General features: G+C 49.3%; 2 protein-coding genes across 3 annotated transcripts; one reads left to right on the top strand and one right to left on the bottom strand.

Moving 5' to 3' along the window:
* Positions 1-9: 9 nt before the first annotated feature.
* Positions 10-10,838, top strand: NASP (nuclear autoantigenic sperm protein). Of its 2 annotated transcripts, XM_085067720.1 has the most exons (16): positions 10-173; positions 896-946; positions 1,703-1,813; positions 1,966-2,046; positions 2,214-2,311; positions 3,044-3,840; positions 3,895-3,937; positions 5,583-5,665; positions 6,562-6,638; positions 6,769-6,842; positions 7,877-8,065; positions 8,294-8,460; positions 8,875-8,928; positions 9,019-9,090; positions 10,051-10,182; positions 10,672-10,838. In XM_085067720.1, exons 1-16 carry the CDS (start codon positions 112-114, stop codon positions 10,723-10,725), a joined length of 2,145 nt encoding a protein of 714 aa, XP_084923846.1. In that variant the 5' UTR covers positions 10-111; the 3' UTR covers positions 10,726-10,838. The 2 variants fall into 2 exon arrangements, with proteins under 2 accessions (XP_084923846.1, XP_084923845.1); XM_085067719.1 differs by having other exon boundaries at positions 3,044-3,937.
* Positions 10,839-11,101: 263 nt separating this feature from the next.
* On the bottom strand, positions 11,102-13,761 carry CCDC17 (coiled-coil domain containing 17). The gene is made up of 9 exons (XM_085067728.1): positions 13,467-13,761; positions 13,026-13,217; positions 12,819-12,915; positions 12,603-12,705; positions 12,448-12,507; positions 12,238-12,368; positions 12,010-12,132; positions 11,578-11,747; positions 11,102-11,282 (listed from the first exon to the last, which is right to left on the bottom strand). The coding sequence occupies exons 1-9, from the start codon at positions 13,644-13,646 to the stop codon at positions 11,148-11,150; spliced, it is 1,191 nt and encodes a 396-aa protein (XP_084923854.1). The 5' UTR covers positions 13,647-13,761; the 3' UTR covers positions 11,102-11,147.
* Positions 13,762-16,088: the final 2,327 nt, after the last annotated feature.

Here is a 16,088-nt window from a genome sequence, read left to right as displayed (position 1 = left end):
GGCGCGCGCGCGCCGCCAGGCGGGCCGGGGCGTGTCCTCGGGGGTATATAGTCAGCCGGAGGGGCAGGGGGCTGCACTCCGTCGCCGCCGCCCCTCTCTCCGGCAGCTTCTATGCAATCCTCGGCCGTTGCCGCTCCCCCGTGCGTTGAGCCCGTGGCGGCCTCCCAGACTAGGTAGGGCCGCGCGGGCTGGCCCCGGCACGGTGTGTGCGTGTCGGGGACGGGGGGCATGAGGGCGAGGGGGGGGCGCCTTCGCGCAGCTGGGTGCTGGAGGGGATGGGGGGGTGAGAGGGGCGGTGGGCCGGATTTCCTCAGGGAGAGGGCTGCGGGTTGTGGTCGGGCTGGCGCGGCTGCAACCCCTTCTTCCCCCCCCCCGTTCCTCCCTGCCGGCGGTGGTATCTGCCTCCCCCGTCCGTTCACCCGCCCCCCCCCGCCGGTTGTGGTACCTGCCTCCGCCGTCCCCCCCCGCCGGCGGTGGTACGTGCCGCCGCCCCGTTCCTCCGGCGCCAGCTGGGCCCGCGCGGCTCGCGCGGAGCCACCACGTGACCGCTGCGCGGCCGCCGCCATCTTTGTTGGGGGAAGCCGAAGCCGCGGGGCGGGCTGGGGCTGGGCACGGGCGTCACGTGACCGGCGGCCCGTGAGGAGCCGCCGCCGGGGTTTGGCGCCAAGGGCGGGGGGCGGGGCCGGCGGAAGGCGGGAAAGCTCCCATTGTCTGCGCGGGCCGGCCGGGCAGCGGCTGACAGAGCCCTTGGCAGCCTCCCCGGGAACAATAAACACCGCGCCGAGCAGCCTGAGCCCGACCTCTAATCCAGCACCGCCGAGTGCTCAGCTCCCGCCGTGAAATGGGTGGCCAGTTTTAAACGTGAATAAAAAACCGCTCGATTTTCTGTTTGCAGCATGGAAGAGGAATTGGCAGCTCCTTCCACATCCACAGACAAAACAGACAGGTGAGATGGGAGTTGGAACTGTCAGTTACCAAATAACACGAAGTCCTGGAGTTACTGAGTGAAACACAGAGGTCACCCTTCAGATTGGTTCTTAGTTTTGGAATTAAACTCACATGGGTGCTGTAGGTGCTGAAAATTTGTGCTCACCAGTGGTTTGCACAAATCTAGTGCAGCAAAGCCCTTTCAAGGACCGATGCATACACAAATACCAGCCGTCCTTGAAGCTCTTGAGTTTTGAATTAGTGCTGGAGATGCAGCTGGCATTTGATAGCTGGTATTTCCTTGTCCCTGCCTGAGATGTTGGGTTGGATGTTCTGGAAGTGCTGCTGTGTGAGATGCACTGAATTGAAACTGGCAATTGAATGTATCATTCTCAGATGCACCATGCTGTGCTATGAGCAATTTAAGTTGAGTTTATTCTGCTTTTTCTTGACTTAGCATTGGAGTTTGAAATTGGTGCTCAGTGTTGTGTTGATGTGCAACTCCTAAAGTATATTCTTCAGCAGCCTTTGTCATAGCAGATTCTGATGCTTCTTGCTGTGATTGGATAAAATTTGCTTGTCTTCCCTTGGTTATTGGAACTATCAGTTTTTCCAGATTGACACAAACAAAACCAAACAAATTCCCCCTACCTGGTAGTTCAAACAACTGTAGTGTTTGCCACACAATATTCCATAAAGCTGACTAGTTTTGAAATCTGAAATTATTGTGAAAACTAACAGAATCCTGCATTTGATTTATTTCCCTTTCCTCCAGTATGGATGTGGATGCAGAATCAAAGAAACTTTTGGGTTTGGGACAGAAGCACTTGGTAATGGGAAATATTCCAGCTGCTGTGAATGCATTCCAGGAAGCTGCGAGCTTACTGTGAGTAGAAGAACTTTCTGTTCATTATTTGTTTGAAGCAATGGGAGATGAGCCAAGGAAGTGAATCTTGTGTCTAGGAATACTTAGCTTTCAAGTTCACATATCAAAATATAAAGCAGGCACCGGCAAATAATTCTTTATTATTTTTGTAGGGGTAAAAAGTACGGTGAGACAGCGGATGAGTGTGCAGAAGCTTTTTTTTATTACGGAAAATCTCTCCTGGAGTTGGCAAGGTACAGTGACAGTTTGTCATTTGGTGAAGAGTCTGTCTGGTGTAACAGGATTTTACTCCTTTATGGACAGGGTTGCCCTGGGTGGGATGGGCCATGGCATTGCAGCTTGTGCAGTTCAAATGATGATATTAATAGAGCAAGGGATAACAAACTTCTATTCCCTTTAGAATGGAAAATGGTGTGCTGGGAAATGCCTTAGAAGGGGTGCAGGTGGAAGAGGAAGGAGAAAAAGCAGAAGATGACTCTGCATTGCCAGCTGTTGATGGTATGTAAAGCTGCCTGCCCTGCTTTGGAGGCACCAGGCTGTGTTTTCTTGTTGGAATGATCCAAGTTTAGCCCATTGGTATCTTGGGTAGCCTGAATCGTTCTGTTGAAACTCTTGGCAGTCTGAATGGACTCTGTTTCTGGTTTGGTTTTTTTTTTTTAGTCTTGTTTAAAGATGAGCAAAACCTGTAAAATATCTGCAAGGAGTTGGTCACTGAAAGCATGTGTAAAGGGTCACCAGGTGTCTGTGTCCTAAAACACTGCATTCAAACTTGCTTTTCTAAGCTTCATTGCTGACTCCAGCTGCTTTGTAACCTTGTAGCAGTACAGTGTGTGTAGTCCACAGGTCAGAGTCTCTATAAAAAGTCCCAAGAACAGTGGCTGTTTTATACTGCCCGCAGCTGGAGAGGATACAGGAATTCCTGTCCATCCAGACTGTTAAAACACTGGCACCTCTTGCTTAGCTGTGACTAAAATCGCTGCACAACTGCACACTGCTTGAGCGGCCGCTTGCAATGCTGCAGTCTGGGGAAGGGGAAGGGACTTGCTTAGGTAAAGTGGCTATGTTGGTTGTCTCCTAATTCCTTGTACTTGGAAAATGAAGCTTTTAGGAATGTCATCCAACTTGGTAACAAACCAACACACTGGAGGGTCTGAGGGTGGTGTTGTCAGTGCCCGTTAATGTCTTTATCACTAAACTCGAAGAAATGTTTATGCTTCCTCAATCATGTAGAAGAAGCAAGGGAGGAGTTGAGAGAACAGGTTTATAACGCCATGGGGGAAAAAGAAGAGGTCAAAAAGTCCACGGAAGAGTCTCCAGTACCATCTGAGAAGGAAATGAAAGAAGAAGATGTTGAAATGAAAGAGATTATGGAAGAAAAACCCAAAGAAGCAGCTGCTGACAAGGATGCAAAGCCTGAAGAGGCTGAAGAGAAGACTGAGATGTCTGTGCAAAAAGAAGAAACTTCAGAAGAGCAGAAACAGCAGGTGGCTGTGGAAAAGGAGGCTGTGAAAGAGGAGGCAGCTGTGGAAGAGAAGGATGTAGAAAAAGAGCAGGAGACAGTGCCTGAGGACAAGGTAGAGAAGGCAACAGAGGAGAAGGAGAGAACTACAGAAGAGTTAGACAAGGAGGCAAAGGCAGCTGGGGAAGAGGCTGAAGCAGGAGAAGTGGCTGTGGAAGAGAAGGGAGAGGCAGGAGAACAGGCAGCAAAAGCAACAGAAAAAGAGCCAGCTGTGGAGAAGGGAGAGGCTGTAGAAGGGCAGGCAGAGGCAGCTGTGGAAGAGAAGGCAGAAGCAGAAGAGAAGGCAGAAGCACAGGCAGCAGCTGCTGTGGAACAGAAAGAAGCTGCAGAAGGGGAAGCAGAGGCAGCTGAACAGCAGAAGGCAGAAGAAAAACAAGAGCCAGTAGAGACAGTTACAGAAGAGAAACCAGGTGAATCTAAAGAGACAGAGTCCTCAAAGGAACCTGTGCCCACAGAGGGCAAAGAGCTGCCTAATGACACAGAAGAAAAGGCTGAAGTTGCTGCTAAGGTAGAGAAAGAGGAAAAGAAAGATAACCTGATGGAAGAGGGTGAAGGTGCTAAGGTAGAAAAAGAAGAGAAAGATGACCTGATGGAAGAGGGAGAAGGTAACACTGAGAGGAGAAAAGTACTTGTGGGTGGATGACTTGATGGATTTGGCTAACAATGGGTAAAAAGTGTTCCATTCAGAATTTTCTGTTTGCCTTAGAATAAGGAAAAGGCACAGTAAAGGGGCTCTTGAAGGACTTTACATCCAAGTAAAGTTTCAAGGAATAGTGAATAGTCTCAGTTTTTCTAGACTAACGCTTAACTAACTGCAAAGCAAATCTTACTTGAAAGCAAACTGACAGCCCTGTGAAATGTGTAAGTAATGGCTAGGCTGGTGGAGAATACTGAATGGATGTTCACTTGCATGCATCTGGGTGTATTGCACTAACCTTCACATAACTTGAAGCATAATTTGCCTCTGGTTATAGCTGTGTTTTATTTTTAAATGCTGGTGAGAAAAACAAGAACAGCTGAACACATAACAAAGTAGTAAATTTACTTTTAGTGAAGGAAAGGAACTCTTCAATTGAGTCTTTCTGATGGTCATTACTAGTGAGAATTCAGTTGGAAAATCTAAACTTGATTTGCTGAAGGCTTATTGCTGCTCTAGTACAGTCTTCTGGCTGTCTAGCTTCTGCCCTTCTGCTTCCCTGCTTTATTATAGCTGTTTCTGTTGAGTAACCCAGTAAGACTTGCACCCTTTGGTGCAGTAGTACTTTGTGGCCTTAGTGGGCCTGTGCTTTCTATTGCACAAGTTAACTGATGAGCTGATAAAAGAGTAGTGACCTGCTCCTCACCCTCAGCAGTGAAAGGCTACTTATGCATGCTTACTGCTGCTTTTTGCCCCAGCTCTGGTAATAGGAGGACCCTATTGAACATCCTGGTCTGGTGCTGTGTCATCCCAAACTCCTCTCACTACTTAAATTTTAATGTCTTGACATCTCTTCTGTTTTATGAGGTGTCTTCATGTTGACAGGTTTGGCCCTCTGAGTGGTAGGTGTGTGCTTTTTTGGTTGGTAGACTAGTGAGTTTGCAAGCTCTCTAGTCTCCACCCAATCAAGCTCCTGTTCTGGAATTAGCCAGAGGTCATGATACAGGAATTAATTGTGTGACTTAAGCCTACAGACCAGCCAGTGCTCTGAAGTTACTAGCCATACTCCTTCACTGCACATTTTCCCAAAATGTCTTCTGCTAGAAGAATAGATTATGTGATGCTCCTGCATAGTGTCAGAAGTCAAATTAGTACTACACAAGAGAAGGTTCATTAACATTGACACTTAAATGCCTTGACATGAGGAACATGAACTCAAAAACGGACTAATTTGTGTGCAGCTTGGCAGCTATCTTGCTGCAAACACTTGTTTTCTGTAGCATGAAGTTCAGCAGCTGGCTGGTGCCTCCAGGGCTGGTCAGGATCTTGTGGCTTTGGTGAGAGCTCACAACAGATTTGTGAGAACTAAATTCTATGGAAATTTTGTTACAGATAGTCCATAAGTTCAACTTCTTACTACTTTAGTCTACAGTACTGAACAGTTTCAGCAAGATGGCTGCTGCTGCTGAGAATTTAATGTATCTGCTCTTCTTACATCACACCTCTAACCTCTCACTGGAAGCATAAGGGTTGGATATAACATATTCTGCCTGACTCCATGTCAGGCAAGCACAGTAACAACAAGTGTGCTCATCCATTTGCTTGCCTTCTAGAAACAGAAGAATCTGAAGAAGAAGATAAAGAAAATGATAAAGGTGAAGATGATAAGGAGAATGAATTGACAGTGGAAGATAAGGTGAGGTTGCTGAGCTCTGACACCAGTGCTCATGGAAGGGTACAGTGTAGGCCTAAATATCAGGTTGGTGTCCTTCTAAAAGCTCATTTGTGTTTCTTTTAGTTCTGTGTAGGAAAACACTTTTGAAAGCTGAAATTTCCTCAGGAAGGGCCAATGTTAGGTTTAGTCTGCATTGTAGGAGCTTGCTTAGCTGCATCTGTAAGCTTGGGTTTTTTCAGCTGCTCTGACACAAGTGCATGTGGTGTACTAACGTGGCCTTGTGTGGCACAGGCAGGGAGAGCTGCTCCAGCCTGTCACCACAGTTACATGGAACAGTTGTTTTGTTGTTTCTTCTTGTCCTGTTGTTTCACTGTACATGTTGAATGCTCCTGGGCAAGTGAACTGTGATTAGAATGGGAATTGTTTAAGAAGTGTGGCGCTGCTCAAACCTGAGATGTGCATTGATGTAGCTGGAAAAATCTGCAGCCTCATAGAGTGGCACTAAGCATTCTAGGTAACTGTCTGTCCCTTTCTCAGACTATTCTAACGAAGCTCAAAGCCTCATTAAAAAAAGCTGGACTGTCAACTTTATTTGGTTCATCTAAAGAGCACCTTACAGCACAATCTTGATCTTGAGATAATATTGGTGCTTGGTGCCCTGTTATTTCTCAAAAAAAGTTAAAGCATATCATGAAACAATGTGAGTTCATGTTCCATTGAATCATCTTTACTCCAGGTAAAGTCTTGGTTGATGCAATAACCTCTTCTGCATATGCTTTTTTTTTCTTCTAATGGTAAAAAGTTGGCCTCTTGCAGAAATGGATTCCTTGGCAACACTGGTTAGGAATTTACTGGTGGTGTTTGATGTGATCTGTGACCAAGTCACTTAATCTTTCACGCACTTCTGGTCTTTACAGGAGAGTGAGGAGGATGAAATTGGCAATCTTGAGCTAGCCTGGGACATGCTGGAGTTAGCAAAAGTCATTTACAAGAGGTAAAGACTGAAGTTCTGATTGGGGTATATGCCACAGAAACTCAGTGTCAATTGGAGGGTGGCATAACCTGTTAGTGAATATGGCATACTCTGATCAGGATTTGAATACTACTTTTTCTTCTTGATTTAGACAAGAAACAAAAGAAGCTCAGCTCCATGCAGCTCAAGCTCACCTGAAGTTAGGAGAAGTTAGCATTGAATCTGGTAAGTAATGTTAACTCTCATGTGCAAAGTGTTTGGTTCCACTGTCTGTCACTGGGTTTTGTATTTTAAAATCAGCAGATGTGAGTTAAGGCTGTCAGGATGAGAACAAATTAGACTGATCATGATAGTTGCAGCAATGGGAGAAGCTTTGGAATTAATGGTTGGTGCCTTAAATAGGATAGTCTGTGCATTTGCAGAGCAGTGAAAGAAGAGTTTGAGTAAGAAGTAATGTGTTGCCAGATCAAAGCCAGCCTTGTGTTCTGCTTTCTGAAGTGACAAAACCTTGCTTATGAACTTGACTTACTGAAATAGTCTCTGAGCTTAATTAATAGGAGGTGTCAGTAGCATGCCACTGTCAGAACACAAAGACTGCAAATGAAAAATAGTTGACTCTCTTAGACCTTCCCAAATCCTAGGCTATAGTCAGGAAAAACTCTTGTGTATCACAGCAGAAGAAAGGAGAGGGAAGCAAGCTCCAGGTTTGTGCCTTGTAATGTCTCGCTTGCCTTTCATTTAAAAACGTGTTTTAATCATGTTTAATCGAAGTGTACTCTTTTCTCTGGAGCAAGTGCTGGAAATAACCCAACAGGTTTCTGGGCCAGAGCTACAAAACCAGGGTTGTGTCTTTTGTCACTAGAGCACATTTAGGAGAGAGCTTGGCCAGGAGGGTGGCAGGGGACTGTCCTTAGCTCCTGGTCCATGTTGCAGTTGTGACCAGTTACATTCAATTCATGGTGGCAGGTAAAGCAGGAGAATTTAGTGCCTGTTTTGACTTGGCTGCTCAGTTTTCTGTGCTGAGAGCAGACAAAGCACTTGTGAGAGAACTAGGGGAACTGGCCTAGGCAGTCTCTGAAGGGGAGGCAGTGTTGTCACCTGATGGTCTGAAGGCAGCCCAGCACTGCTGTGTTGAGTGGTGGTTCTGTTTGCAGACTGTATAATGTGTAACAAAACATGGAGTAACCAAACTAGGGGTTAGATTGTTCTGCTGTGGATAATTCCTGCAGTTTGTAAAGACCTTGGGGTTTTTTCTGTAGAAAACTACACACAGGCAATAGAAGAGTTCCAGGCCTGCCTGGCCCTGCAGCAGAAGTACCTGGAGGCTCACGATCGGCTGCTGGCCGAGAGCCACTACCAGCTGGCCCTGGCCTATCACTACAACAGCAACTTCGATGAGGCTGTCCTGCAGTTCGGGAAGTCCATGGAGGTCATAGATAAGAGACTTGGTGAGTGGAATTCTGCAGCTGCTTAGTGAATATCAGAGTTTCACTAGGTGGAGTAGTGAGATGTCCTTGTGGCCTGCTGTGCAATGGTCTGGTCTGGTCTGAAAGCAGTGACAGACTACACCAAGGGGAGAATTGTTAAAACTGTCTGTAAGCAGATGTTTGCCTGGATGTTGGTAACTGGACAGTTATTTGTCTCAGTGTTTTGCCCTGATAACTGTTTCATCCCAGCAATACTGACCGAGCGAATAAAGGCGGCAGACAGTGGGTCCCCCGAGGATGAGAAGGAGATTGAAGAACTGAAAGGATTGCTTCCTGAAATTAAAGAGAAGATAGAAGATTCAAAGGAGTCACAGAAGAGTGCAAAAGTAGCTGAACTGGGACTGAAAGCAACTCTGGTGAGTGTGTCCTGTGGTTTCCTTTTGACCCAGCTCTTCTTCGAGTGGAATTTGAAGTAAATCAGTAATGGGAGGAGCTCAGACTTGATCAGGGGCTGGTGGTTGCTCACAGGTGTTACACCAGGCTGTGGTTGTGAGACAGAAACTGAGGCAGCTGATGTATACAGAGGTGTTTACTAAGTACTCTGACACTAATTGTTCCAAATCAAAAAGAAACTTGAAAGGCTTGTGTGGTATTTAATGTATTTGGGCTGGAAATGATGGGTCGGGCAGACGTGGAGGGCATGTTGTGTCTGTCCTGTGCAGAAGTGCAGAATCCAGTGCTGGAATATGGAGTTGGGCTTTTTGTCCCTACTAAGCTTACATCTACAGTCTTCCACAATCTGGTTTTTTCTTTTTTCTGCTTTTCTTAAGGTTGGAACTACATCTGGCTTTGCACAAAGTGAAGACAGTGGTTCTGTTTCCACAGTAAGTTAATACAAAATGAATGTTGTTTACTCTCTGCTCTAAGGATTACTGGTTCCATTTGCTCACGTGTCAATGTCTGTCTTGTGACAGATTCCAGTAAGGAAAGCAGCTGATGGTGCATCTCAGTGTGTAACAGACATCTCTCATCTAGTCAGGAAAAAGGTGAGTCCAGAAATGACTCATTGAGCAAGCAGTTTGTTGAAGTACCACTGGCTTCCCCTGTGCAATTGGATTTCTTGTCTTAAAGTTTTTTTTTCTTAACTTAGTTGTATAATGGGAAAAAACTCAAAAAGTAAAACTAGCAGTGCATGAAACTCCTTTCCACTGAGAGCCAATCAGTCTGGGAATGATCTGGCCTCCAGGAGACCATTCTTGATGGTTCAACACCCCTGCCTGACTCACACTGGTGTAAATCTGACCCAGTCGTGTGGCTTCTGTAGGTGTTCCTTGTTCAAGGGCTTCCTCTGCTGAGGACCCTCAAGAGCATCAGGGTCACCTGCAGATCCCAAGGAAAAGGCAGGCAACCAGGCTGGGCTGGGTTCCCTCCTTTCCAAAAGAAAATGGGGACTTGGACTTAATAGTAAAGCCACACTGGTGATAATGATAAATTGTCTCTTAAAGAAATCAGGTGTTGAGCACTCAGTTCCTTTAAATGTTACGTGTTCTCTAGAAGTGTTTGCTGATAAAAACTAAGATCCTATATACTTTGAGTTTTATGTTGCCTGTGGCCATGGCTCAGCCTGGCCTCTGTTCTGCTGGCCTCTGTCAGTTTAGGTATGCCTGGAGTGATTTGGGGCTGCTTTACACAGGTGATTTCAAGTGTTGCAGATGCCCTAAGTCTATCCTGGAACAGGCTCAGTGGTTGCACTTTTTCCTTGCCAGACTATAACCAAGGATAGTTCAGCTCTGGAGATGCTGGCACACAAGCAGTGTCACTGTAGTTGAGACCTTGGTGCCAGAGCCTCAGAGCTCTGGTTAAACCCCAGCACTGGGGAGTCTGTCCTGAGCCTGGCAAGCAGAGGTTGGGTAGATGATGTGCAATGACATCTAATGCTAAATATATCAAAAAGATTTAAACTTTGATTTGTACTTAGCAGAAATTATAAACAATTTTTTCTTCAGAGGAAACCAGAGGAGGAGACTCATCAGGGAGACAACGGAGCCAAGAAATCTAAACCAGAACCAGCTGTCAATGGTGGTGGTGGGGATCCTACCCCCAGTGGAAATGAGGTTGCAGAAAAAATGGAAGAGGAGGTGGGCAGCTGAGCCAGGAGTCTGGGCTGTGCTTTTTATTTTATTTCCCCCCCTCTCTGTTCAGGGATGGTTCTGTGCCTGGTAGATGTCCTGGTTTTATTGCCTGCTGGCCTTCACAAGGTTTCCCAGATGACATGAAGAATATTTCTAGTGGGCAGGATGCATGTTGTACTGTGGTGCTGACCCTGTGTTGGCTGGACAGACCCAGCTGTGGAGCCTTGTCACATGTGGGGTGGGACAGAGACAGGTTCTGGGTGGTTTTTTGCTGGGCTCGACTCCAGCACAGGGTCCTTCCCCCAGTTTTTAATGTTCCTGGGTTTTGTTACTTACCCCTGGGCTGCACTTCAATGCTTTAGGGTAGCGTTGGGCTCTGGAGACCAACAAAGCTCACATAGTTAAATCTTCAAATTACAGAATCCTTGGGCTGCTGCATGAGTTGGTGCTGTAAGACTGTGTCTTTTAAAAACAAACCCTTATCTTCTCTTTTAGACAGAGAAAAGGCCACAAGCAGAATCAGGGGCTGCAGTTGAAAGTACAGTATGATAATTCTTAAACCTTGGACACTCCTCTCCTTACAAGGAAAATGGTTTTGTATATAGTGTATTTTTTCACTTTTTGGCAACTTTTGTATGACTTCAATAAAGATTGTAAGCAAATAGGCCCTGTCCTGACCTTCTGTAACACTGTTTTACACGTATTTTTAGCTCTGCTCAACCTCCCCTTTGCACCCAGGACGGGATGCAGGAGCACATCCTGATGGCTCCAGGTGGGGACAGGACTGTCCCCTGAGCCAGCTTGCATGCCCAGGTGGGGCTGGGATCCTGCCCTGGAATGTGTGTGTATATATACAAAAAATGGCCAATGAGCTGGAGGCATTTATTAAACACCATAGCACATGGAGTGTGACACTTTGGAGGTGGGGTCAGAGCAGCCCTGTGGGGACTTGGCCCCTTCCCACTTCACCGTCAGGGACCCGTGGCCTGTGCCAGGGGCTCCTGAGCAGGAGGAGGGTCCTCCAGGGCCACAAAGGGGAAGAGGGGGAGTCCAGAGTGCAAAGGGGCTGTAGGGCTGCCAGGCCCCAGTGCTGGCCCAGGGGCCTCCTGAGAAAGAAAAAGAAGTCAGGAGAGTCATAATGCTGTGATGTCCAGGGACAGTGGGTGGGAGCTGCCCAGCCATGTGGCACTGAGTGTGCAGAGCAAATCACACCTCTGATCCAGCCCGGGGGGACTCACCTGCCCCAGTGGCCCCATTCCCAGCTGCTGTGAAGAGAGCAGTTCCCAAATGTCCCCAAACTCATACCTCCACACCCATCATCCCATCCCAGCAGGCAGCCCACTTCCATCTCCCCTCTCCCACCCTTGGAGAGCTGGAAATCGCCCTAGGCTGAGCTCTTACCATAAAAAGTTCTGGCACAGCCAGGGCTGGTGGCAGTGGGGTGGCTCTGGGGGGTGGCAGGACACGGGGGTGCAGCCATGGCCTTGTCTGCTCTGCGTGGCATCGCAGCATTCCCACCTCTGCCTGGAGCTGGGCCAGCTCCTCTGTGTGCTGCTGGGCCACCCGTGAGCCTGGGCAACAGGATTTGGTCACAGTGGGGTTTACAGCAGTCATTTCCCTGGCACCTCACCAGGCCTGTGTTCAGAGTAGCTGTGGGGCTGGGACCCTTCCTGCTCGCTGTAGAGAGCCCACCCCGAGCTGCAGCTGCCCTCCACTTGCCCAAATTCCCAGGAGCCACGTCCAGCCTAGGAGCTCTGATGGTGCAACCCTTGAAGCAGCCTGGGGCCGTGGGATACAGATGGAGAACCCCCTTCCCTGGGATCCATCACCTACCAGCATCTGCTCTCCTCTCCCTCCTGATCTTCAGTGCCAACAGCTCATCTTCCAGACGCCTGTTCTCCAGCTCCACAGTCAGCAGTGTCTCATCCAGACCGCTTGTGCCGGTGCCAGGGAGCTCTGCGGGCAGAGCCATGGTGCCTCAGGTGCTGCTGGGAGGACAGGGTCCCTGAGGGGGACAGGGTCCCTGAGGGGAGCAGGCCTGGGCCTGGGTTTGGGGCTTACCCATCTGCCTGTCCCTGTGCAGCCCCGCGGTTCCTTTCTCCAGCACCGTAGCCTCCAGCTGGAGCTGCAGGAGCTCGTCCAGGATGGCCGGGTCGTGTCCCCCGGCGCGCAGGTAGGACAGTCGCAGTGCCCTGCCAGAGCCCCGGATCAGCCATCCCAGAGCTCGGCCGGGCGCTCCACTCAGAGCTGCCATTGCCCACAGAGCCTCACCTGGCCTCGGCCGCCAGTGGCCCCGCAGGCGGCAGGAGGAGGTCGGGGCGGAGGGTGGCTCTGGGGAGGAAGCAGGCAAATGGGGCTGAGGGGGGCCTTGATGGAGAGCACCCCACAGGGCCAGGGCTCTGTGTGACCCCCCAGGCCGGGCTCACCTGTGCTGTCCCCTTCGGACCTGCCTCGGCTCCAGCTCCCCCGGCTCGGGCTGGGGCTCCACAGCTGCCCCAGCTTCCAGTGCCGCCAGCCGCTGACACAGCCCTGCGGGATGGTGAGGGGCCGGGGGGCTCGGCACGGCCCCCACAGCCCCACTCTGGGGTTACTGCATCCCACACGTGCTGCCCCACAGCCCCAAAGGTGCTGCCATCGCCTACCCTCTCTCTGCTGCTCCAGCTGCTGGGTCCTGGCCCGGATCTTGGCCACATGGCGTTCGTGGGCTTCCAGCAGCTCCTGCGGTGGCTGCCAGCGCCCCTGCAGTGGGAGCGGCTGCCGGGGTTCACTGCGCAGGAGGGGCTGGACCACCAGCCCTGGGGAGCCACAGGGGTGCTGATGGCCACCCTGGGATTTGGGGTTCATCATACCTCCACTGTCAGCCTCCTGGAAGGGGGGCTGGCCGTGCGGAGCACGGCCCTCTCTCGGGCGGTGAGCACATCCCCCAGGGGAGCCCCCTGTCCCTTCCCTGGTCCCTGCTGTCCCCGCACAGCTGGTGGGACCCCAGGAAGAACAAAGTGATGGCATGGCTCAGTGCGGTCCATATTTTGGGACACTCTAACCTTGCAGACACAAAGGGAAGGAAAGGGTGAAACACCCCCCACTCCCCCCAGTAATATACTTTTCTGTCAGCACCAAGGGCTGCCTGTGTGGTGCAGGGATGGGAGAATGGAGGGCTGCCCCAGATCAGGCCAAGCTCATCATCAGCAAGCACATCAGGATGTGATGCCCTGTTTCCCAGCCCAGCACCTGTTCCTGTCCCTGTCCCTCCTACCGATGCCCATTCTGTGCCAGACCCAGCTTCACACTACCGAGGTATCCTGTGGTTTCCTTGCCGTGCTCCATGCTCCTTCCACGGGCAGAGGGTCCCTCCCACGGAGGCAGGAGCTGCTGGGTGCCGTGAGCCCGAGGCACAGCTTCTCCTGGTGCACCTGCAGCAGTGGTCGGGATCTGAACTCCAAGCGGCAGCGGGGGCAGAAGAAGCCCCCCATGTCCAACACCCTGGCAAGCCGAGTGGGTGGGGGTCACCGTGGGGCCGCCCGCAGGGCTGACACCCCGAGATGAGCTGGATGTGTGCACAGACCTGCTGGAGGTGGCTGCAGTGTTTGAAGCCACTGTTGCTATGCTGGGTGCTGGGCTGGGCAGGGAGGGCCACACCTCTGAACATGGACATTACCACTGTTTACCACGGGCACTGGAATGGGAAAAAACTACGTTGCTGGGCCATCTGAGAAATCCACAGAAAACAACATGAGGGAGGCCCCGCTGAAGTGGGTCCCACAGTGCTCCCACTCCGTGGTTACAAAATGCTCACTGACAGCCATGCCCAGCAAAAGGGGTGTCCCTTTTAGACCTTGCAGCAGCTCCCATTTCCCATTCATACCTCCCAGCTGCTCCATAGCAGACTTTAAGCTAAGGAAGAACCTCCACAATGAGATGAAAAGCCAAGGTTAGGGTTAAGAGATCTAAAGATCCTCAAGCTCGAGGCACACTGGCACTGGAAAAGGCAAGCCAAGGCCATCCTGGCAAAGCCCCAGCATTGCTGCTCATCCCTCTTTCTGAGCTGGATGACCCAGGTACTGGGTGTTGTATGATAGGAAAAGGCTGCAGGCAGCCTAGACCTAAATAAGCTACAGTTGTGCCCCTAAACAAGGGAGATAAACAACTTGTTAGAGAATGAAGCAGAGAAGGCAGATGTGTATGACTAATGAGAAAAGGCACCTGTGGATAGTATACTGAGCAACAGAAATGCAACAAGGAACACCTGTTCTGTATGTGAAGCAAGAGTATAAGAAGGTGCTCGACGGGCAAATAAACAGCAAAAGACTACCACCATCTTGTGCCTCAGCCTTTGAATCCACTGTAACTGTGCTAGGATAAATACCTAAGGGCAGGTTTACACTGAGGGTTAGAGTTGAGAGATCCAAAGAACCTCAAGCTCCAGGCACACTGGCGCTGGAAAGAGCCTGCCAAGGCCATCTTGACAAGGCCCCAGCCTTGCTGCTCCTGCATCTTTCTGTGCTGAAATACCCAGGGACTCTGCTCGGGTAATTAACTAGGGGTAGGGTTAGGGTTATGCCTACGGTTAGGGTTGAGAGATCTAAAGAGCCTTGACGTCCAGCGCCATTTTTGCTGCGAGGAGATCTGCACTGTACTTGAAATTTCTTTGCAGCCCAGGGACATCTGCTACGTGGTTTCAGGTTTTTTTTTTTTTGTTATTGCTACTGTTGTTGCTTCTTCACCTTTTAATAGATACTGCTGGAGAACTGCTATTCCTTTTCTTGTATCTTTACCTGAAAGCCCTTGATTCCAAAGTTAAAATAATTCAGAGGGAACAGTGGTCACATTCTCTATTCTAAGGGAGGTTATCTTCCTTAGCAGACAACTGTCTTTCAAACCAAAACATAAACTTATCCCACTTCTTGATATCAGTGCACACAGATCTGCATTACTTCATTTAAATGGATGGATTTAGAAAATGGATAGGCTTTTCCAAACAAAAGCAGTGTTTGATGGATCAAAGGATGAGGATATTCAAAAAGAACGAGATGGTTTGTGCAATGTCTTACAGGAGCCCCAGCACTTCTCCATGCACTCCGAGGCAGCCTCAGTCTCTGGCACCTGGTTTCCAGAGTGCAGGGATGAAGAAATGCCTCACTGCCCCTCTCACCTGGTGTTCACCGCAGAGCCAGCAGGAGCTGACAGCACAGGCTGCAGAGTCACACCTGATAATGCTGAGCACGTGCCCTGGAATCCAGATGCAAAGATTCAGGGCTAAAACACTGTAATTTCCTTACACCTCTCTCCTCTCTGCCTGGCCAGGAGTGGATTAAGAACACACAGGCACAACCTTGGGACAAACCCCTTCACATGAGTAAGACCAGGTTTCATGTCATTCCATCCAACCCACTTGCAAACAGTGCACAACCCGTGAGCACTTTCCAATCCAAAACCTTTGTGCACAAGCTGAACTTACACCAGACACTAAAATAGCTTAGGCCACAACTGAGTTGTTTGTAAAATTCTTTTTAATCTAATAGAAATGTTTTCATGAATTTTTAAAAAAGATTTCAATGAAAACAGCTTTGGATTCAGACATTCCCTTGCCACGTTGTGAACATAAACAGCAGCATTGCACTAGGAACAAGTGACACCGACCGGTCGAGCTTCACCATTTTGTATGAAGCGGAAAAAAACGCAAACTGCTTTAGTAGAAGATAATTTTGAATTATTTTCTTTAAAAAAATCCCCAAACATGGACTGTCATCTCAGCATTTTTCTCCCTCTCCCTTCTTAAAGGAAGAGTTCAGCTCCTGCAGTCTGAGCACTACAGCAATGTTTGCCAAGTGGAAAAATAGAGCGGGAGAAGAAACTGTTTATCCCCAGTGCTACTAAACCCCCAAAGTTGCAGGTCCCTTAGAGGAAAGCTCTTC

The sequence above is a fragment of the Lichenostomus cassidix genome, chromosome 8, assembly GCF_008360975.1.
Source record: "Lichenostomus cassidix isolate B80296 chromosome 8, HeHo_3.0, whole genome shotgun sequence".
NCBI classification, from domain to species: domain Eukaryota; kingdom Metazoa; phylum Chordata; class Aves; order Passeriformes; family Meliphagidae; genus Lichenostomus; species Lichenostomus cassidix.
Note: the sequence above shows the minus strand (reverse complement) of the source record. Positions and strands in the feature narration are given on the sequence as shown.

Excerpts from the sequence above, each read along its gene's own strand:
- NASP (XM_085067719.1), top strand. The coding sequence starts at position 112 with ATGCAATCCTCGGCCGTTGCCGCTCCCCCGTGCGTTGAGCCCGTGGCG. Across the intron at positions 8,461-8,874 it reads TGGGACTGAAAGCAACTCTG|GTTGGAACTACATCTGGCTT; the intron begins GTGAGTGTGTCC and ends GCTTTTCTTAAG. Across the intron at positions 10,183-10,671 it reads CAGAAAAAATGGAAGAGGAG|ACAGAGAAAAGGCCACAAGC; the intron begins GTGGGCAGCTGA and ends CTTCTCTTTTAG.
- CCDC17 (XM_085067728.1), bottom strand. The coding sequence starts at position 13,646 with ATGGGGGGCTTCTTCTGCCCCCGCTGCCGCTTGGAGTTCAGATCCCGA. Across the intron at positions 13,218-13,466 it reads GGAAACCACAGGATACCTCG|GTTAGAGTGTCCCAAAATAT; the intron begins GTAGTGTGAAGC and ends TGTGTCTGCAAG. Across the intron at positions 11,283-11,577 it reads CTGTGCCAGAACTTTTTATG|GAGGCCCCTGGGCCAGCACT; the intron begins GTAAGAGCTCAG and ends TTTCTTTCTCAG.